Source organism: Triturus cristatus, chromosome 2_2 (genome assembly GCF_964204655.1).
Source record: "Triturus cristatus chromosome 2_2, aTriCri1.1, whole genome shotgun sequence".
NCBI classification, from domain to species: domain Eukaryota; kingdom Metazoa; phylum Chordata; class Amphibia; order Caudata; family Salamandridae; genus Triturus; species Triturus cristatus.
This window is the reverse complement of record NC_140582.1, coordinates 351927278-351945444: the sequence shown is the minus strand read 5'-3', so window position 1 is coordinate 351945444 and position 18167 is coordinate 351927278. Positions and strand designations below refer to the sequence as shown.

The 18167-nt window shown below is 47.4% G+C and overlaps 1 protein-coding gene across 2 annotated transcripts in view; it reads right to left on the bottom strand.

Moving 5' to 3' along the window:
* The window catches only part of CENPE (centromere protein E), a 1911253-nt gene that overhangs the window by 1645204 nt on the left and 247882 nt on the right, over nucleotides 1-18167 (bottom strand). For both annotated transcript variants that reach the window (XM_085641421.1, XM_085641422.1), the window contains exon 20: nucleotides 15118-15258. In XM_085641421.1, the coding sequence (XP_085497547.1) occupies nucleotides 15118-15258 (141 nt within the window). The remainder of the gene's footprint in view (nucleotides 1-15117; nucleotides 15259-18167) is intronic.

The window sequence follows — 18167 nt, the reverse complement described above, 5'->3', positions numbered from 1 at the left end:
ACGCCATGACTTGAATCTGAATCACTAGCCCCAAAGTTGGCAGCTGTGGTCATTAGGTCCAGGGGTTTAAGTGGGATGAAAAAACTGGGGCGTCTCTCATAGCGGCGTGGCCAATGTAATTAAGGGCGTGGCTTAAAACACAAACTAAAAATCTTTGCTTAGCATAGTGTGCCGCCCCATTGGTATTTTGCTGCTTCTGTCATTGCATCCACAGATATAATACTACACTCATTTTATGGAGAATGTCCTTGACATTTTCTCACTACTAAGTACATATCTGATGACAGCAGCTAACAGACCTCTGTGTGGTTAACATTACACAATATATCCAACCCCAGGTTCTGCTTGCACAGATGTATTTCTCAGAGACATGGAAAGACACTCTTTTGAATTGTAAGGATGCCACTCCTCTGAAATCAACAGGATAGATTGCATCCCTCCCTCACTCACCAAGTGGACAGGCCTGGGCCAGATGAAGTGTCTTTGAACTAGCTGAACAAGGTCAGAACTGTCAGTGTCTCTCACAACAGACTTATGCACAATGTTTCAGTTGTTTTCGCGTGGCCTTTATTACCTAGGAGGATCACGAAGTGTATTTTTCTAAAACTGTATACTTATGAATGATGTTTAATGTTCTTCCTAGAGAGCGATCAGAGTTTTTTCTAGTGGAAGTTTTGACTCCTGGAAAGGTAGCACCTCGGGTTAATGTGCCTGCAGCAAAGAACATGTACCATGCAGATCACAAAGTGCACATAATGTAAATAGGTCAGTGGGCTACTGCGTGTGTGTGTGTGTGTGTGTGTGTGTGTGTGTGTGTGTGTGTGTGTGTAGGTGGCTCTATTTGTGGGTGTAGGTGGCTCTATTTGTGTGTGGGTTGCTCTATGTGAGTGGCTCTGTGGGTGGCTCTGTGTGTGTGGGTGCAAAAGCAATAGGTCTTGCATTTGAGAGTGATTAAGCTATTACGATTGTAAATAACAATGCCGTTTCTTTAAATGTTTTAAAAACAAACAAAAAAAATGTCATGAGCAATGCCAATAGCTCTAACTTTAACAATGCCGAGACCGTTGCATTGTAAATGCTTGTTTCTCTTCTGTTGGTTGTTTTCAATGCAGTCTTTGGGCTCACAATGCCTATCCCGTTCCATTGCTATTTGGGTAATTCAATAAAGAGAGAACATCACTGTATTGGTTTTCCTGCTTTTGTTTTTATCTTCCTAGGAGTGATATAGGGGTGGGCGGAATTTGCCAAATTCACTTTTGCAAATTATCGCGAAAATGTAAAAAATCTCCGCAAACACGCGGAAATATCGCAAAGATGCTGAAGTTTTTTTCCCGCCCGTTCGCGGTATTTTCTGCGTGGTCGCGGCTCGCCAACTTACCCATGCGGTTGCTCGCGGGCGCGGCCATCTTATTTTCACTTGTCTCACGGTGCAGGATCGCGAGAAGAAAGACGTGATCGCGCGACGAATGACGTTACTGCGGGCGCGAACTGTCGCGAGACAGCGCAAATGGCTACCCACATTCAAAGCTCTCGTGGAGAACGCGACCGGATGGGGAAAACTTGTCGGCAAACGCGGGGATTCAGGTAAGGCGATCGCACGCACGCGAGAATGTATTATTTTACAGCGCGAGCAAGCAAAATAATTCCGGTAAAATGCGGATTGCGGAAATTTTTACATTTTTGCGCTCTCCGCGGAGCGCGAAAATGTCAAATCATCGCAATTTCCGCGAGCAGAATGGAAGAACAAGTTACTTACCTTCGGTAACGCTTTTTCTGGTGGATACAGTATCTGCCTGTGGATTCCTCACCTTGTGAATATCCCCTGCGCCAGCATTCCACTGAACTTTTTTCCCCAGCTCTCTACGCCGACATGGACGACGTCATAACGCATCGGCTCCGCTCGCGACTCCGTATGAAGTCACCGGACCCATAAGAGCCACATAGACGTGATGACGTCAGTTCCACCCATTTTTTCCGTGCCTCCGAGGCGCACAGGTGGACCAACAACAGATTCAAAGAATACACAGTATACAATATACAATCAAATATACATAGTACATAAACAAAAGGAAAGCTAAATAAAACAAGCATTTCCTACCAATGTACACGAAAGCATAACGACATCTCAAGCAAGATATCTTTTAAGGTATACAAAGGTGGACAACGGGGAGGCGGGTGGGCCAGTGAGGAATCCACAGGCAGATACTGTATCCACCAGAAAAAGCGTTACCGAAGGTAAGTAACTTGTTCTTCTGATGGATACATCTGCCAGTGGATTCCCCACCTTGTGAATAGATTCCCACAGCAGTCCCCACTCCCGGAGGAGGGTGTCCACCTTCCTATACCAGCAAGTCTTGCAAGACAGAGCGCGCGAAGTGGCCCTCCCTCCTCATCTCAGAGTCCAAGCAATAATGCTTTGCGAAAGTATGGAGGGAGGCCAAGTCGCTGATTTACAAATATCTGCCACAGGAACACCCCGGGCCAAAGCAGATGTAGATGATTTAGCTCTAGTTGAATGAGCCCTAATACCCTCAGGAGGAACCTTACCAGCCAGGGCATAGCAGATCTTGATGGCAAGGATGATCCATCTTGATAGAGTGCGCTTGTGCACCGCTCTTCCTTTGGAATGTCCAACATAACCCACGAAGAGCTGATCGTCCAGACGAAAGTCCTTCGTTCTGTCCAAGTAAAAGCTCACAGCTCTCTTTGGGTCCAGGCTATGAAGCCTTTCCTCCTCTTTGGTGGGATGAGGAGGAGGATAAAAAACAGGGAGAGTAATAGACTGCCCCAAATGAAACGGAGTAACAACTTTGGGCAGGAAAGCAGCCCTGGTCCTGAGTACCATCCTTTCAGCATGTAATGTTAGAAAAGGGGGTTTAGAACTAAGAGCTTGAAGCTCACTCACCCTCCTTGCCGAGGTTATGGCTACAGGAAAGACCGTCTTAAAGGACAACAGCCTCATAGGACAACTATGAAGAGGCTCAAACGGGGACCCCATCAGAAAAGTTAAGACAAGATTAAGGTCCCACTGTGGCATTACAAAAGGAGTAGGAGGAAACTTCTTTGTAAGGCCTTTGATAAACCTCAGTACAACCGGAGATTTAAATAATGACGGTTGAGCAGGTAGACATAGAAAAGCCGATAAGGCCGAAAGATAGCCCTTGACCGTGGCCACAGCACAGCCCTGCTGAGCCAAGGAAAGGGCAAACTGGAGCACCTCAGAAAGATGTGCTTTTAAAGGGTCAATGGATCTCTCTCCACACCATTTTACAAACTTGGACCACCTGTAGGAGTAAATGGACTTGGTGGAGTGTCGCCTGGCCGATAAAATAACATCCACCACATCAGGTGGGAGAGAGAAAGAACTCAGGTTGCCCCGTTCAATCTCCAGGCATGAAGGTGTAAGCTCTGGAGGTGGGGGTGTAGAACCTGCCCCTCCGACTGCGAGAGGAGGTCTGCCCTCAGAGGGAGACTGATCGGAGGGCACGAGGAGAGGTGGAGAAGATCTGTGTACCACACCCTTCTTGGCCAATCCGGGGCGATCAATATGACTTGGGCCCGGTCTTGGCGAATCTTCCTCAGAACCCGAGGAATCAAGGGTATGGGAGGAAACGCGTAAAGGAGTCGTGAGCCCCAACTCAACTGAAACGCATCCCCCAAAGCCCCTTGCATCGGAAACTGGAGACTGCAGAATGACGGGCAGTGCGCGTTCTCGCGGGTGGCGAACAGGTCCACCCGAGGGATTCCCAACGTCCGACAGAAGTAACGAACCACCTCCGGATGGAGCCTCCACTCGTGGTCGGCGGAGAACTGCCGACTGAGACTGTCCGCACGCACGTTCAGCACCCCGGCCAGATGATTTGCCACAGACAAATCCGATGGTCCTGAGCCCAGGACTAAAGACGCAGGGCCTCTCTGCAGACACAATGCGACCCCACTCCTCCCTGCTTGTTGACATACCACATCGCGGTAGTGTTGTCCGTCAGGACTTGAACAGACTGACCGCGAAGGGAAGGGAGGAAGGCCTTGAGTGCCAAACGAATCGCCCGCAATTCCAAAAGGTTGATGTGAAGCAACCTCTCCTCTGGAGACCAAAGACCCTTGATCTCCAGATCCCCCAGATGAGCACCCCACCCTAAAGGTGGAGGCATCCGTGAACACCGTGGCCACCGATGGAGGTAGATGGAAGGGCTTTCCTTGAGCAAGATTGCCCTCCACGCTCCACCAAGACAGATCCGCCGCAGCTTCTCTGGAGATCCTGATCGACTCCCTGAGATCTCCGTTCTGCTGATACCACTGCCTGCGGAGGCACCACTGGAGCGCCCTCATGTGCCAGCGTGCATGGTTGACCAACAGAATGCAGGAAGCGAACAGACCGAGCAGGCGAAGGACCTTCAGAACCGGAACAACCGCTCCATTGTGGAATAAAGGGACCATCTTCTGAATGTCGAGAATTCTTTGAGGTGGAGGAAATGCTCGACACACAGTAGTGTCCAGTACCGCTCCTATGAACAGGTTGCGTTGAGAGGGCACCAGGTGAGATTTGGGCACGTTTATCGAAAAACCCAATTCAAACAACAGCGGAGATGTTACCTGCAGATGATGCTGCACCATCTCTGGGGACTCTGTCTTCAGAAGCCAGTCGTCCAGGTAGGGGAAAACCGGAATGCCCGACCTCCTGAGATGGGCCGCTACCACTGCCATCACCTTCGTGAAGACTCGAGGTGCGGTAGTAAGACCAAACGGGAGGACCAAAAACTGGTAATGTTGCCACCCATCCGTAAAACGGAGATACTTCCTGTGCGACTTCAGGATTGGGACATGGAAGTACGCGTCCTGCAAGTCAAGCGACACCATCCAGTCACCTTGCTGCAACGCTTGAAGAACCTGTGCAAGGGTCAGAATCTTGAACTTCTGCTGTTTCAGGTAAAAGTTCAAGACTCTGAGGTCCAGTATCGGACGCAATCTGCCGTCCTTCTTGGGAATCAGAAAATACCGGGAGTAGCATCCCTGACCCCTTTCCTGCTCCGGAACCACCTCTATCGCACCTTTTTGAAGCAAAGCTAGCACCTCCTTCTGCAGAAGAAGCAGATGGTCTTCCGAGCAGTAACCTTGGCAAGGAGGGTAAGGGGGAGGAAACTCCCGAAAGGGAAGGGCGTACTCAGTCTCCATGAGGTTTAAAACCCAAAGGTCTTTTGTAACAGATTTCAAACCCCGCAGAAAGTGGAACACCCGAACCCCCACAGGTCTTACATGTTCCAGGATGGGGATCTAGGGCTGCTTCCCTGAAGCTTCATTGGGAACAGAGGAGGTAGAAGATGAAGAGGGGTTGCGGCCAGAACCTCTCCGACCTCTTTGTCTCCCTCTATAGGACCTATAGAGGGGATTCTGCTGTTGCTGCTACTGCTGCCGGTAGGAGCGAAACGAAGACCTCCCGAAACCCCTGAACTTCTTAAGTCCAAATCCTTTAGCAGGAACCTGCAGACCTAAAGATTTAGTTGTTAGCCTACTCTCCTTAAATCTCTGTAGGGCAGAGTCAGCCTTCTCACCAAAAATGTTTTGACCGTCAAAGGGCAAATCCACCAAGGTGGCCTGAACGTCCGTAGAGAAGCCAGACGAACGAAGCCACGCCTGCCTCCTAGTGGCTATAGAAGACCCTATTATTCTCGCCACCGAATCAGCCGTATCAAGGCCCGACTGAATCACCTATCTCGCAGCGGCCTGAGTATCTGCGACCACCTCCATAAAGGACGCCTTATCACCGTCTGGCAGCTTAGGGGCTAAAGATTTCATCGAGTCCATCAAAGCATGAACATAGCGCCCTAGCAAGCACGTGGCATTAGTGGACTAAAGCGCCATGCTCCCAGATGAAAAGGTTTTCTTAGCGGCTTGATCAACCTTTTTGGACTTCCTGTCCGCAGGAGTCTAAGGGAATGCCCCTGAAGCATGCTTCGAGCAGGACGCCTGCACCACTAGACTTTCTGGCGAAGGGTGCGAAGATAGAAAATCTGGATCCCCAGGAGCCACCCTATATCTTCTCGCCACCCGCTGGTGAAGATAACGGCTTACGCCAGACTTCCACAATTGGCTCAAAAATAGCCTCATTGAAAGGCAGCAAAGGCTCACTTGTCGAGGAAGGCGAGTGTAACACCTCCGTCAAAAGGTTAGGCTTATACTCCGCAGAGGGCAACTGCAAATCCAACAGCTCTGCGGCCTTTATCACCATATGATAGGGAGCCAGTTCCTGCGGCGGAGAGGACCTAGTTCAGAATGCTCCCACTCCGGAGTCGTGTCCAGGCCACTAGCCTCCTGAATCCCCTCAAACTCATCAGAGGACGTGTCAACCTCACCTTCCTCCACCTCCACTCTATATCGTTCTTCATCCAAGACCCTTTGGGCCTCTCTTCTTGAGCGGATCCGTGGAACCGGCGGCGGCGTACAAGGAGTCGGTGGAGCCAGAGGTGTCGAGGCCAGCGGCGCCGGAGTCGGGGTCGGCACCGAGGTAGACGGCAACGGCGTCGAGGAAGGCTCCGAAGAAGGTCGATCCATTCGAAGCAGAGATGGATCCCCAGTCGGCGCCGGAAACTGCCACGAAGGCGCCATCGGCAGGAAGGGCATAAACGGGGCCTGAGCGTAATGCTGCGGCACCCCTAGAGTATAAGCCATAGGACCCACGGGACCAGTAGGTGCACCGGATGGGAAGGCAGCCCGTTAGAAGATTCCATACATCGTATTCAAAAAATGAGACAAATCCATACCCGGAGCCGGAAACTGTGAATAATGGCCTGGTCCCGAATCCGTCTGCGGAGTACCTGGTACCGGCGCCGCAGTATCCTCCACAGGCGCCGCAGGCTCATCAGGCTCTAGAGAAGGCTCTTCTCCTTGCTCTTGCTCAGCCTCAGAAGCCGAAGACTCCACTGGAACCGGTGACGACGCCGGTGACTGCGCCGTGGACTGCGCTGGAGCCCGCTTCGGAGAAGGAGATACCCCAGGAGACTTAGAAGGAGAAGGAGATATATCCTTACTTCGGCATCGAGGCGAAGTCGATCTCGACGCCTTGCTCTTTGAAGACCGGCGCCGAGAGGAATGCTTCCTCTTCTTATGGTGTTTCCTCGACTTCGAAGAATGTGAAGTCGACGACTCCGGCCTCGATCTCTCCTTCTTCCTACCTCTCTTCTCCTTTTTGGCCTTGGCCATGAAGAGCTTCGCCTCCCTTTCTTTCAACGCCTTGGGATTCATCCTCCTGCAGCTGGAACAATCTTCCACGTCGTGGTCGGATGAAAGGCACCACAAACAATCATCATGGGGGTCTGTCATAGACATGTGGCCCCCACATTCCCTACAGGGTTTAAAACCCGACTTCCTTGTCGAAGACATGACAAATTTTTTCCAACAGTAACACCAAACTACTACAAAGTAGCAGAAGAGTGCTGGAAAAACCGTTGCGCAGCCAACGGCACGGAAAAAAGGGAACTGACGTCATCACGCCGACGTGGCTCTCTTATGGCTCCGGTGACGTCATACGGAGTCGCGAGCGGAGCCGATGCATTATGACGTCGTCTAAGTCGGCGTAGAGAGTTGGGGAAAAAAGTTCAGTGGAATGCTGGTGCAGGGGATATTCACAAGGTGAGGAATCCACTGGCAGATGTATCCATCAGAATTTTAGCCCAGGCCTAGCGTGATATGAAGATAATTAGAAGCAGATATGCGTTTATTAAAACAAATACAATTTCTAACAGCATTGTCTAGGCTGCATTTTTTAGCTATGGAAAAACTAAATCTATATATATTCATGGCTAACGTGTAAAATATATGAAGGAAAATCGCTGTAGAAGTCAGCTCTGTTTGTTACATAGCAAGTACTGTCAAACGTCAAAGTGATAGGTTAAAAGAAAAATAATTACACAGTGTAGTTCTAAAAATATAAATTTTATTACAAACACTCACACTTTGCAATATCTCTTACCCAGGGACATAAACACAATACACACAATACTTAGGAAATAGAGCACATAAGTAGCACAAATACACAGTGGTCGCCAGGGCGAGACCAAACCATATACTAAAATAGTGAAATGCAAACCACAATTCAAGTCAAGAAAGGACCCAGAAGACGTAAAAGCATTGGGGACCCAAGGAACCACTCAAGGGAAGTACCCAGGAACCCAAAAGAGGCAGAGCGTGAATACGACCGCGTAATAAACACAAGTCAATGGGTAACTAGCGGTTGCAGTTTTAAAGAAAAAGGACCCATCCCACCAGACCCTGAAGAAACCTTGTGGAAGATGTAACCCCATCCGTGGATACCCCAGGAATCAGGATACCAATACTAGGGAAGCCAGGTGCATAGGTGTCAAGTGACGTCAGAAACCGCTGTAGATTACAATGAAGGACATCAGGAAAAATGCCACTGGAGAAGACCACGAAGGAGTCCGTGGAACCCAAAGGTGCATTCAAGATGAGATACCTGCAAGCAGAGGGGACAGAGTCAATGCAACTCAGGAGTGACCAGGAGGCACGGATGGCGAATGCCAATGATGTAGAAGATGCAGGTGAGGTTGACAGTGCCCTTGAGGTTGCCGCTGTGCGGACCAGGCGATGCTGTAGAAGACCAGGAGCCATTCACAAGCTGTCCCACATCAGATGTCGAGGGCCAAGGGGTCAGTGTCTGGCAGGGGCATCAACAAGCCTTGGCAGCAGCAAACAATGTAGTCAACGAAAACGTTGCATTGTCGGGACCAGCAAGGTCCAAGTGACATACCACGGCCAGGAAAGTCAGAGCAGGCCCGAGCAAGCAGGGAATCCTAATAAAGCCAAAGAAGACACTCAAGAGGACCCAAGGGCTGACGGCACAGGAGTCACAAGAGGACCTTAAGCAGCTCACCGATGGAGAAGGCCCACAGTGCAGAGGAAGCGGTGAGGGAGAACATCTTGGCTGCAGGAGTTGCTTGAGGTTGGAGCTTCTTGGAGCTTGAAGATCTCTGGAGGAGAGAGGCAACAAGCCTTGGCAACAGCAAGTTGACTGGGTGCACAGGGGTTCTGTTCTAGCAGTTCCAACAAGGGCTACGACCTGTATGAAGGCAGTGCAGGCTTCGAGGGAGTAGCAGAACCACCACCTGTGTTGCTGAGCCTTTCGGAGTCCATGGGAGCCCAGGATCAGCAGACCAGTCAGCTGTGTTGCGGTACCTGCAGATGCAGGGGAATGACTCCTTCACTCCAAGGGAGATTCCTTTGGGTGTCTTGAATGTCTGCAGGCCTGGTGAAGAATCTGCATGGAGCACAGGAACAGACGTTGCAGAAGACCAGCAGGAAGACCAGACCAGAAGCAACAGGAGTCTTTCCCGGTGCAGTCTCAGTTCCCAAAGCAAAGTCCAGAGTGTCGAGACGGTCACAGTTGAAGAGGTATGTGATCTGAGTTTTGTTCAACAACGAATCTAGGGACCCACCCACAGGTAAGCCCTTAAGTACCCTTAGGAAAGGGTTGGGACGATTCAGGGGTCCCTCCCAGAGAAGGGGCTGGACAGTGGGGAGGTTACTCCTGAGTCCTTTGTTCAGTTTTGCGCCAGAGCAGGAGCCAACAACTATCTGAACTGGAGTATGCAAGAAGTGCAACAAATGTGCCCTTTAAGCAGTCGGAGTGGCTCTAACAAGCGCCCCCACCCTGTCCCAATACACTGAATCCTGTCTGGGAGGTGGTCACACCTCCCTGTGACAGGATACCTATTGTTCTGCCTTCCCCTGCTCGAGCTTGGCTCAGCAGTAGGAGGGCAGAAACTTTCTTTGGTTAGCAGCAGCCCTAGCATGCGGTCGGGTTCTGGAAGACTAGTACTGGAAGCACTGAGGGCCTCCCGGAGGAGCTTTAGAGTGCATGGAAGCATACCCCCTCACCAACATGTTTGATATCAAACATGACAGAGTTCGTTACAGCCAGTTTAGAGATGGTCATTGCGCAATGACCTCTCTATGTCGTAATGGCTATTGCACTTACAACCGGAAAAAAACTATCGCCCACCCTTGTGCTGATTCAATCAATATTGTGGCACACCCCTATTGGTCTTCTATTATGACATTCATGCATACATACTCAAAATGCATAAAACCTGTTTTTTTGCAAAAGATGTCTCCTCCTTTATTAAAAATATTTCCTTTTATATTCATGTAACGCTGAATCACAATAATTGATATTTATATATAGACCCACAGACTCAATGTCAATATTCCAAATAAATATTTCATAAAAGATTTTCAGCGATCAATCTTATACTAAGATTTAAAACAAAAAAAGAAGGCATCCTTTGTCATTCCTCCTATTTACACATGTTTAAAAATCACAATATTCATACACTGATTTTTATCTGTGAATCTCAGCACATGGATAACTCTTAATAAACATTTCACATATTGTCAAAATCCCATACAAGCAATTACAAACAAAAATAGTAAATCAAACCAATGTTCATACAAATATAGTAAAAGCTAGGTGTCGAAGCAGCATTTCGGTGGACTTGACTTATTCTGCACTACCTTCTTCGGACAAGCTGTTATTTTTAATAGACTGTTGGGTTCTCTTTGAAGTAAGTTGTCTTAGACACAAGTAATAAATCTCATAGTGCGAGGCCGCTATTGTGTTAACCTTGCTGATTGGGCTAATGCCTGTGTGAGGGGTCAAAGTAAAGTTACTGTTTGCACCGAAGGAGCGCAGAGGACACCGAGCTGCTGCAGAGCTGTGAGTGTTACCCATCAAGGCCAGCCTCTGTACCACTACCGATGGTGAGATGGAAGTGGAACTCAGGGGGCTGCCTATTGAACACTAGAGCTGTATGTACTTGGCCCAGTTGCTCAGATTCTATAGTTGGTCAGGCCTGGAACATCAGGAGTAAAAGGCCTCATCCCCAAGGTTGGGCCCGGTAGCTTCTGCTTGCCCCGTGACCCTCTGAAATGGGATATGACAGCAGGCTCTGTAGTGGAACCTGAAGTTTTAAGCGGCCCAACATGAAGAGGACCTCTCCGTCCACGCTTAGCTCCCAGAGGAGACTGCAAAAAATCTTTAGTGGTGGTTGCTAGACTGCGAGTGGGTCAGTGGCAGACTCCTTTCCCTTCGCCACACAGAGCAGTGGAGTCTAAAGTTCTCAAAAAGATCAGGACCTAAAAGCCGAGCTTTGTCCTTAGCCTGGCAATGCCTTGCTCTGGGCAAAGTTAAATGGGTACCTTTCAGATTTTTCTGCTTCTTTGCAGTTGCCGGCTCAGCCTCCGTAAAGTCTCCAGTTTTTATGCGCAGTTTAAAAGGTTTACAATGTTTCTTTCCTCCCTCTCCATTTCTGATGCCTCAGAGTCCTTCCTTGCAGCTCCTCGCCTTCAAGACTGTGTTCTTCATTGCCGTCACTTCAGCGTGGTATGGGAGAGAGCTCTTTGTGTCAAATTGACGTATACCACCTTTTTTCCAAGACAAACTCGCTCTGTGGACCTTGACATCCTTGCATAAAGTGGGGACTCCGTTCCATGTCAGTCAAAAGATCACTGTGTCGGCATTCTGTATTGCGCCTCACTCCTGTGTGTGTGGGGGGGAGCAGGAGAGAATCAACTGCTGGACCCTAAGAGAGAGCTAAGCATGTACATAGATCGTACTAAAGAACACCAAGTGAATGATCTGCTCTTTGTGGCATTCTCAGGAACGTAGAAAGGCAGGGCTGTGTAGAGCAGAACAATCTCTCACTGGGACATTCTTTGCATTAGAATCTGCTACACGTTGGCCAAAAAGCAGCCTTGTGCGTGCTCATTCTGCCAGGTCCAAAGCTGCTACCGCTGCTCTAGCATGCAGAGTCGCTGTCTGAGACATTTGCCTGGTGGCTACATGGTTGTCCCTCCACACTTTCATGAAGCACTATTGTTTGGATAGTCAGGTTTGCAAAGAGGTCCATTGTGCCTGCCTTGTCCTGCATGACTGTGTAGTTTGAAACCATCTACAGACTCGTCTCAGAATAGGTACTGCTTTGGTATCTATTCAGAAGTTAAAGAATTTGGGGCTTGAAGTCTCTTTCAAAAGATTACTTATCTTTGTTAATGCTCTTTCTGGTAGAGACTCTAGCTGCCGATTCCTCACTAAACTACCCTTCCTTCCTTCCATTTCTGTGGTTGGACTCTGTCCATTAAAAAGTTACCAAATCTAGGAATCTGGCCTCTAGTTGCAGCAATTAGCTTTTGAGGCTCTGTCTGGGGGTGCGGGCAGTCACGTAAGCCACTGACAACAGCACTCTGGAGTAGCAGTTATATAGACCTGCATCTCCTTTCTGGAACGGAAAGGCATCAGTGAAGAGCCACACGGCGCCACTTAGCGGCATGCAAAGGTACCGATGAAAAGTTTACAGATACAGTCTGATGCCTGGGAATATTCAAAAGTATATATATATGCCTACAGCTGGGAGAGGGGACATCACCCAGGGAAAATCATAGCCTGAATATCCTGGACTTTCTTCCCCAGGGGAAAGGTATGAAACCAAACCGTGTTCAGAATGGCTGTAATGAAAGTGGGAATCTGTGAAGGAGTTCGATGTGACTTCAGCAAGTTAACAGTAAGCCCCAAACATGACAGGAGAATTCACGATTATTTGCATGCTTCGTGGATATTAAATCTGCCTTTGATCGAGTTAATAGGGGCCAACTTTGGAAGAAACTCAAGGCTTGGGGATTACAGAGCATAATGCTTAGCGCCATAACCAACTTATTCTCGGATACTTGGGCCAGAGTAAAGCTGGGCGACGGATATAGCACAACTCCTAGGATTCAGACGCAGCAAGGTTTGAAACAAGGATGCGTTCTAGCTTCCAGCCTCTTTAATTTGTTTCTTTCAGATATTGCACAGCACCTGGAAAAAGCCGATTGTCATCCTCCCAAAATGACCAATGAGTCAGTCACCATTTTACAATATGCAGACGACATCGTATTGCTGAGCCAAACCCCAATTGGTCTACAAAGATCCATAAACAATTTAGTAATCTACCTGGAGCAGGAACATCTTGAACTTAATAAAGAAAAAACTAAAATCATTCGACTAGTGGATCATAAAAAAGCGAAATTTAAATGGCCGGCTAATGGGGCAACAGTGGAAGAACAGCATTCCTACAAATACCTCGGTGTAACAATAGGGCAAAATGCCTCGCACAAAGTTCATAAATTGGCTCTCAAAGCAAAAGCTCAATCATTAATTTACTCGTATAAGCTTCTACGTAAAAAAATTGACTGCCCGAATTACACGTATTTGTTAAAAACAATGGCCGCACAAATTTTGCCTAGTCTATCGTATGGTTTGGTCACCTGGTGTGGTAAGGAAGCAATCTTGCTAAACGAGCTATTGTTAAGGATTTATAAGGCCGTCTTTGCATTGCCTAAATCCGCATCTCCAGCTCAGGTCCGTCTGGAATTTGGCCTTCAGCACCAAAAATTCAGAGGAATGAGCAGTTTCGTTAAATTGTGTCATAAATTTCGCTCTTCTGCATCCGACTCTATGAACAGTCTATGTTGGGATGAAATTAGGGATCAGATGAACTTTGAAACACCGATGTCATGGAGCAACTTCCTGAAATCATCCTTGGACGAGCTGGAATTACAAACCGCATGGGAAAAAGTGGACGACAATGCTACTTTCAGCAAAGCTGCAAACGCATCAGCAAAAAGGAAATCTCTGCTGGCTGATAAAAAAGAACTTAGCAAACTCCGGCACGGATGGACAGTTATTAACTCATATAAAACCTTAAGGCCTCAAGCTTATTTCTCTGCTCATTTTAGCCAGCATATAAAAAAGAGTTTTACGAATTTCAGAATGGGAATGCAAGATTCAAAAGATCTGTATCCAACTTGGAAAAAGCCCCTTTTATCTGAGAACTGCCGACTATGTGGTTACAAATCAGAAACATTAATCCACTTATTATGTGCTTGTCCAGCAGTTTTGCCTGAAAGGAGACAGTGCTTAAAACTTATTTTTAATGCCTTGGAAATTCGTTCGAGCAGGCAAGCGGTAATAAGATGGCTGGAGGGGACGTCCATCATCTTGGCCTGCCGCGGCGTCAAATACATGATAATGGTCAGAAAACGTTTATATCTCGCTGACGCCGTTCAATCTGGATTGTAGCCATTTTTTTCATAATCCTTCCACCATATTAATTAAGTGGGCAGCAAGCCACGTCCCTTTGTAAGCTGAAATACACAGTAGAGTCAAACAAAGTAGTTATCATTAGGGTTCCGGCGTGTAACATAGCCGCCATGTAAGCACCGACTAGAAGGTTTTTGCGAGCAGGAATTATCGTAAATGTATTTAATGTACTGTAATAGTACTTTTGATACTCCTTGTAATTTTATCGTGATTTTATGTAAATATGATGGGGAATTGTAAAGATTTTAATCAAACAATAAAAAAATTGAACTTTGACAGGAGGTTTGGTGAGGTCAGGAGATGGCTTACTAGTGCATTGGGCAAGCCTGCCTTCAACAGCCAGTCGTCAAGGTAAGGAATGACTGGCATCCCTGATGTCCAGAGCTGTGTTGCCACCACGCCATCACTTTCTTGAATGCCTAAGGGGCACTGGTGAGACCAAAGGGGAGCACAGTAAACTGAAAATGCTCCTATCCCACCACAAACCACAGGTACTGCTGATGGGCCTGCAGGACAGGTATATGGAAATGGGCCTCCTGCAGGTCCCAAGCCATCATCCAGTCTTGAGGGCAGACAAGACCTGGGCCAATGTGAGCATTTAAAATGTTTCCTTTCAGAGGAACGTGTTCAGGAGGAACAGGTCTTAAATAGAAAGTAGAGGGCATTGCAACCATGTTCTACTTCTGGCGCAGACACCTCCTCGATAGCCGCCTTGGCAAAATGGTTTGCACTTTCTGCAGCAAAACTGAAAGACGGTCCTCAGTCAGTTGTCTGCAGAGGGGAGGAAAGGGCCATGGAAGGTGCTGGGGTGATGAAAGGAAGGGAAGGTCTCTTTATAAACAATATCATTGGAATGTCACTAAAAAACAGTACTACAACAACAATAATTGTTTAAGAGAACAAGTGTTTTTAATTTAATTCTCTGCCTTGCAAAAAGCTCTACAAGAAAATAACAATGGTTTAAGGCTTACCATGGAGATAGCCAAATCTATATTTTGAACTTTCTTCTGTAGATTTTCAACAAGCTTTTCCAACTCTGCAATTTGATTTTCCTGCTCTTTCAGAAGTTTTGCCTTGGCTCTCAATTCGTTTGACTTGGCGTCCAGATCAAGCTAAGAATTAAGAAATGTGGGTTAGGTCATTTTTTCCTTTCAATTTTATAAAAACACAGTCTAGCCAAACGAGAAATAAATTATACAAATCTGTTCACCAATTGTTTGTTCTATTTTTCAAATCTAGAATTTAGAGATGACCTTATGACTGAACTACAACCATGGACATTCTGATTATTATAGTATTATAGCAATCAATATAAGCAGTTATACTAATAGGTCTGTTAATTGCGTACTAGTGGCTGGGGAAGTTGCAGAAGAATGAACAAGTTACTTGCCTTTGGGCCTTTCTGTTAAACAACAGCAAATTGCTCACCTCTAAAATATCCCCAGGTGTTAGACTGGACTGAGTTCTTCCAGCAATGCCCCCACCACAGAAATGGAGCAAAGTGACAAAAAAAGTACTATCCATGTGCAGACAGCAGTTTGTGTCCTTTTTTCACATCTTGACATGCTGAGTGTAGAACCTACTGACCAAGACAGTGAGCATACTCCTAGCCTGGTCCATTTTTGGAAGTAAAGGGAGCACAAAACAGAATAGGGAGGTGGGAGGATAGTGAATAATCTGTGGTTAGATAGAGAGTTACCAAAGGTAAGTAATTTGTTCTTCTGATGACTACTTCTAACCGCAGATTTCTCATGTTTAGAATGGATACCGAAGAGGTACCTCCCAAAGGTGGAGGGTTGGGGGGGGGGGGGGGGGGGGGGGAGTCGACTCAAACCATTAAGGTCCTGTAGAACTAAGCTGGTGAAGTGACCTTCTTGCCAGACCTGGCTATCAAGGCAGTAGGATTTCATAAAATTATGCACTTATGCCCATGTCGCAGCCTGGCAGATATCCAGAACACGCACTGCTTGCACCTATACTATCGTAGAAGTTTGGGCCCAGATGGAATGAGCTAGAGGCCTCAGTGCACTGATTTTTGGCCAGTGTGCAGCAGATCCTGATGCAGAGGACTACCCTTGGGGACACATTTTGCAAACCCTTCCCTTTCTTTGCCCCAGAAAAACTCACAAACAGCTGATCATCCACACAATGATTTTTTTGCAGGGGTTGGTGTAAAAGCTCAGAGTACTCTTAGAATGAAGTCCATGTGGGACAAGAAAAAGCACCGGCATACTAATCAACTGGTAACCTGGAAGCAAGTCAGCCTTCTATAGAAAGGCTGCCCTGGACATCAGCAACAGTTTGTACAGAAGGTACAGCCTGTAGTTTATGAAAACAACGTACTGATTACCAAAATGAAGAAGACTGGTTTTAGGCTCAAGTGTCAAAAGAAAAGTCATGCATCAGCTCAGAAGGTGTGCACGAGTAATGTTAAGACCAAGTTTATATCCCACTACGGCATTAAACGGTTTTTTGGAGGTAGAATGGATGTGGAGTTTGGGGTGAGTAACATCTGAATCAAACCTTTTATAAAACTCATCACAAATAGTGATTTAAAGGTGGTTGGTCAAGCAGACACAGTAATGGCAAAAGGGTAAATAGTCTTGTTGGGCTAACGGAGAACAAGAAAAAAAGAACAAAGTTAAGCTTGTAATTTTTTTTTTTTAACCAGTGTCCCACTTACATTGGCTTCTTGGAATGATGTCTGGCTGCAAGAATGACATTCACCTCGGCTGGCAGGTCAGACTCATTCAGAGGATTGTAAGCTGTAGAGACTCATGTAGTATGATGGTCTGCTGCTGAGACAGTAGGTCTCGCTAAATTGGAAGCCTGCTAGGAAGACAGACTCTTGCTCAGCTCTATATATCGCAGTCACCAGGGCCATATCTGGGCGATGCGCATGACTTATGCCTGGTCTGCCTTGACCTACCCCAGACGCCATAGCAGGAGCAGCAGCCGAAGAAAAGTGAATAGGAGTCCATCCTTTCATTCCAACCACAATGTGTCTCCTAACAAGCGCTTGAGTGGAAAATCTAGCACGCAGAATTGTTGACACTGCCCATTCAATGGTGGCAAAAAGATCTAGTCAGGGTGTGTCCCATTCATCAAACAAATCCTACATCACTTCGGGACAAATATGTAACTCAAATCTGCAAGGCGCCTGCTCAGTTTCTCCCCTCTGGCAATCAGGGACTCCCAGCTAAGTGGTGTTACCACCCAGGAAGACATCCTACTGGTCCAGCCACCCCACAGTAGCGCCTCTCTGAACAGGATCCAGGACTACATTCCGCTCTGTTTGTTACAGTACTCATGGCGGTTGTGTTGTCAGTGAAGACTTTTCCCCAACCTGGCATCGATGGGCAGCAAGAAGGTTTTCAGCTTCAGATGGTTCGCCCAAAGCTCCCAAAAACGAATATGGAGCCAGCACCTACAAGGTGTAGGAAGTAGAGGCACCAGAGCTCCACCTCAGCCAGATGGCCACCCTCCAACCCCTCCCCACAACCCAGCAGCCTATTGTGATTCATAGGCCCCCTGCATGGCCCACATCTGCCACCTGGCACTTGTGATGAAGATACACGAAGCCAGGAGGCCAAGAAGCTCAGCAATCCTCACAAAGTACCGATACCGAAACATCAGGATCAAAAACTGAAAGTCCCAGGCTCACTGCAGTTGAGGAAAGGAATTGAATGCCATTGTGTCAAGGATTGCCCCGATGAAGGACTATGAGGCAGTGACTTTGGCTCATTGATTGCTACTACCAATGCTTTTAGGAGTTCAGCTGTCATCTGGAAGTGGTCTATGACTGATTACGGTGAGCTCGCCTTTAGCAGCCTGCCAAAAAGGTATGGGAAACAGATTTCTAAGGGCCTCTCTGGCTCCACAGAAGGATGACAACCACCGTAATCACTTTCGTGAACATTAGAGGGGCCAAAATAAGGTCAAATAAAGTGCAATGACTTTAAAATGTTCCCGGTCTACCTTGAACTACAGTTAACACTTGAAAACTGCAGGACGAGAATAT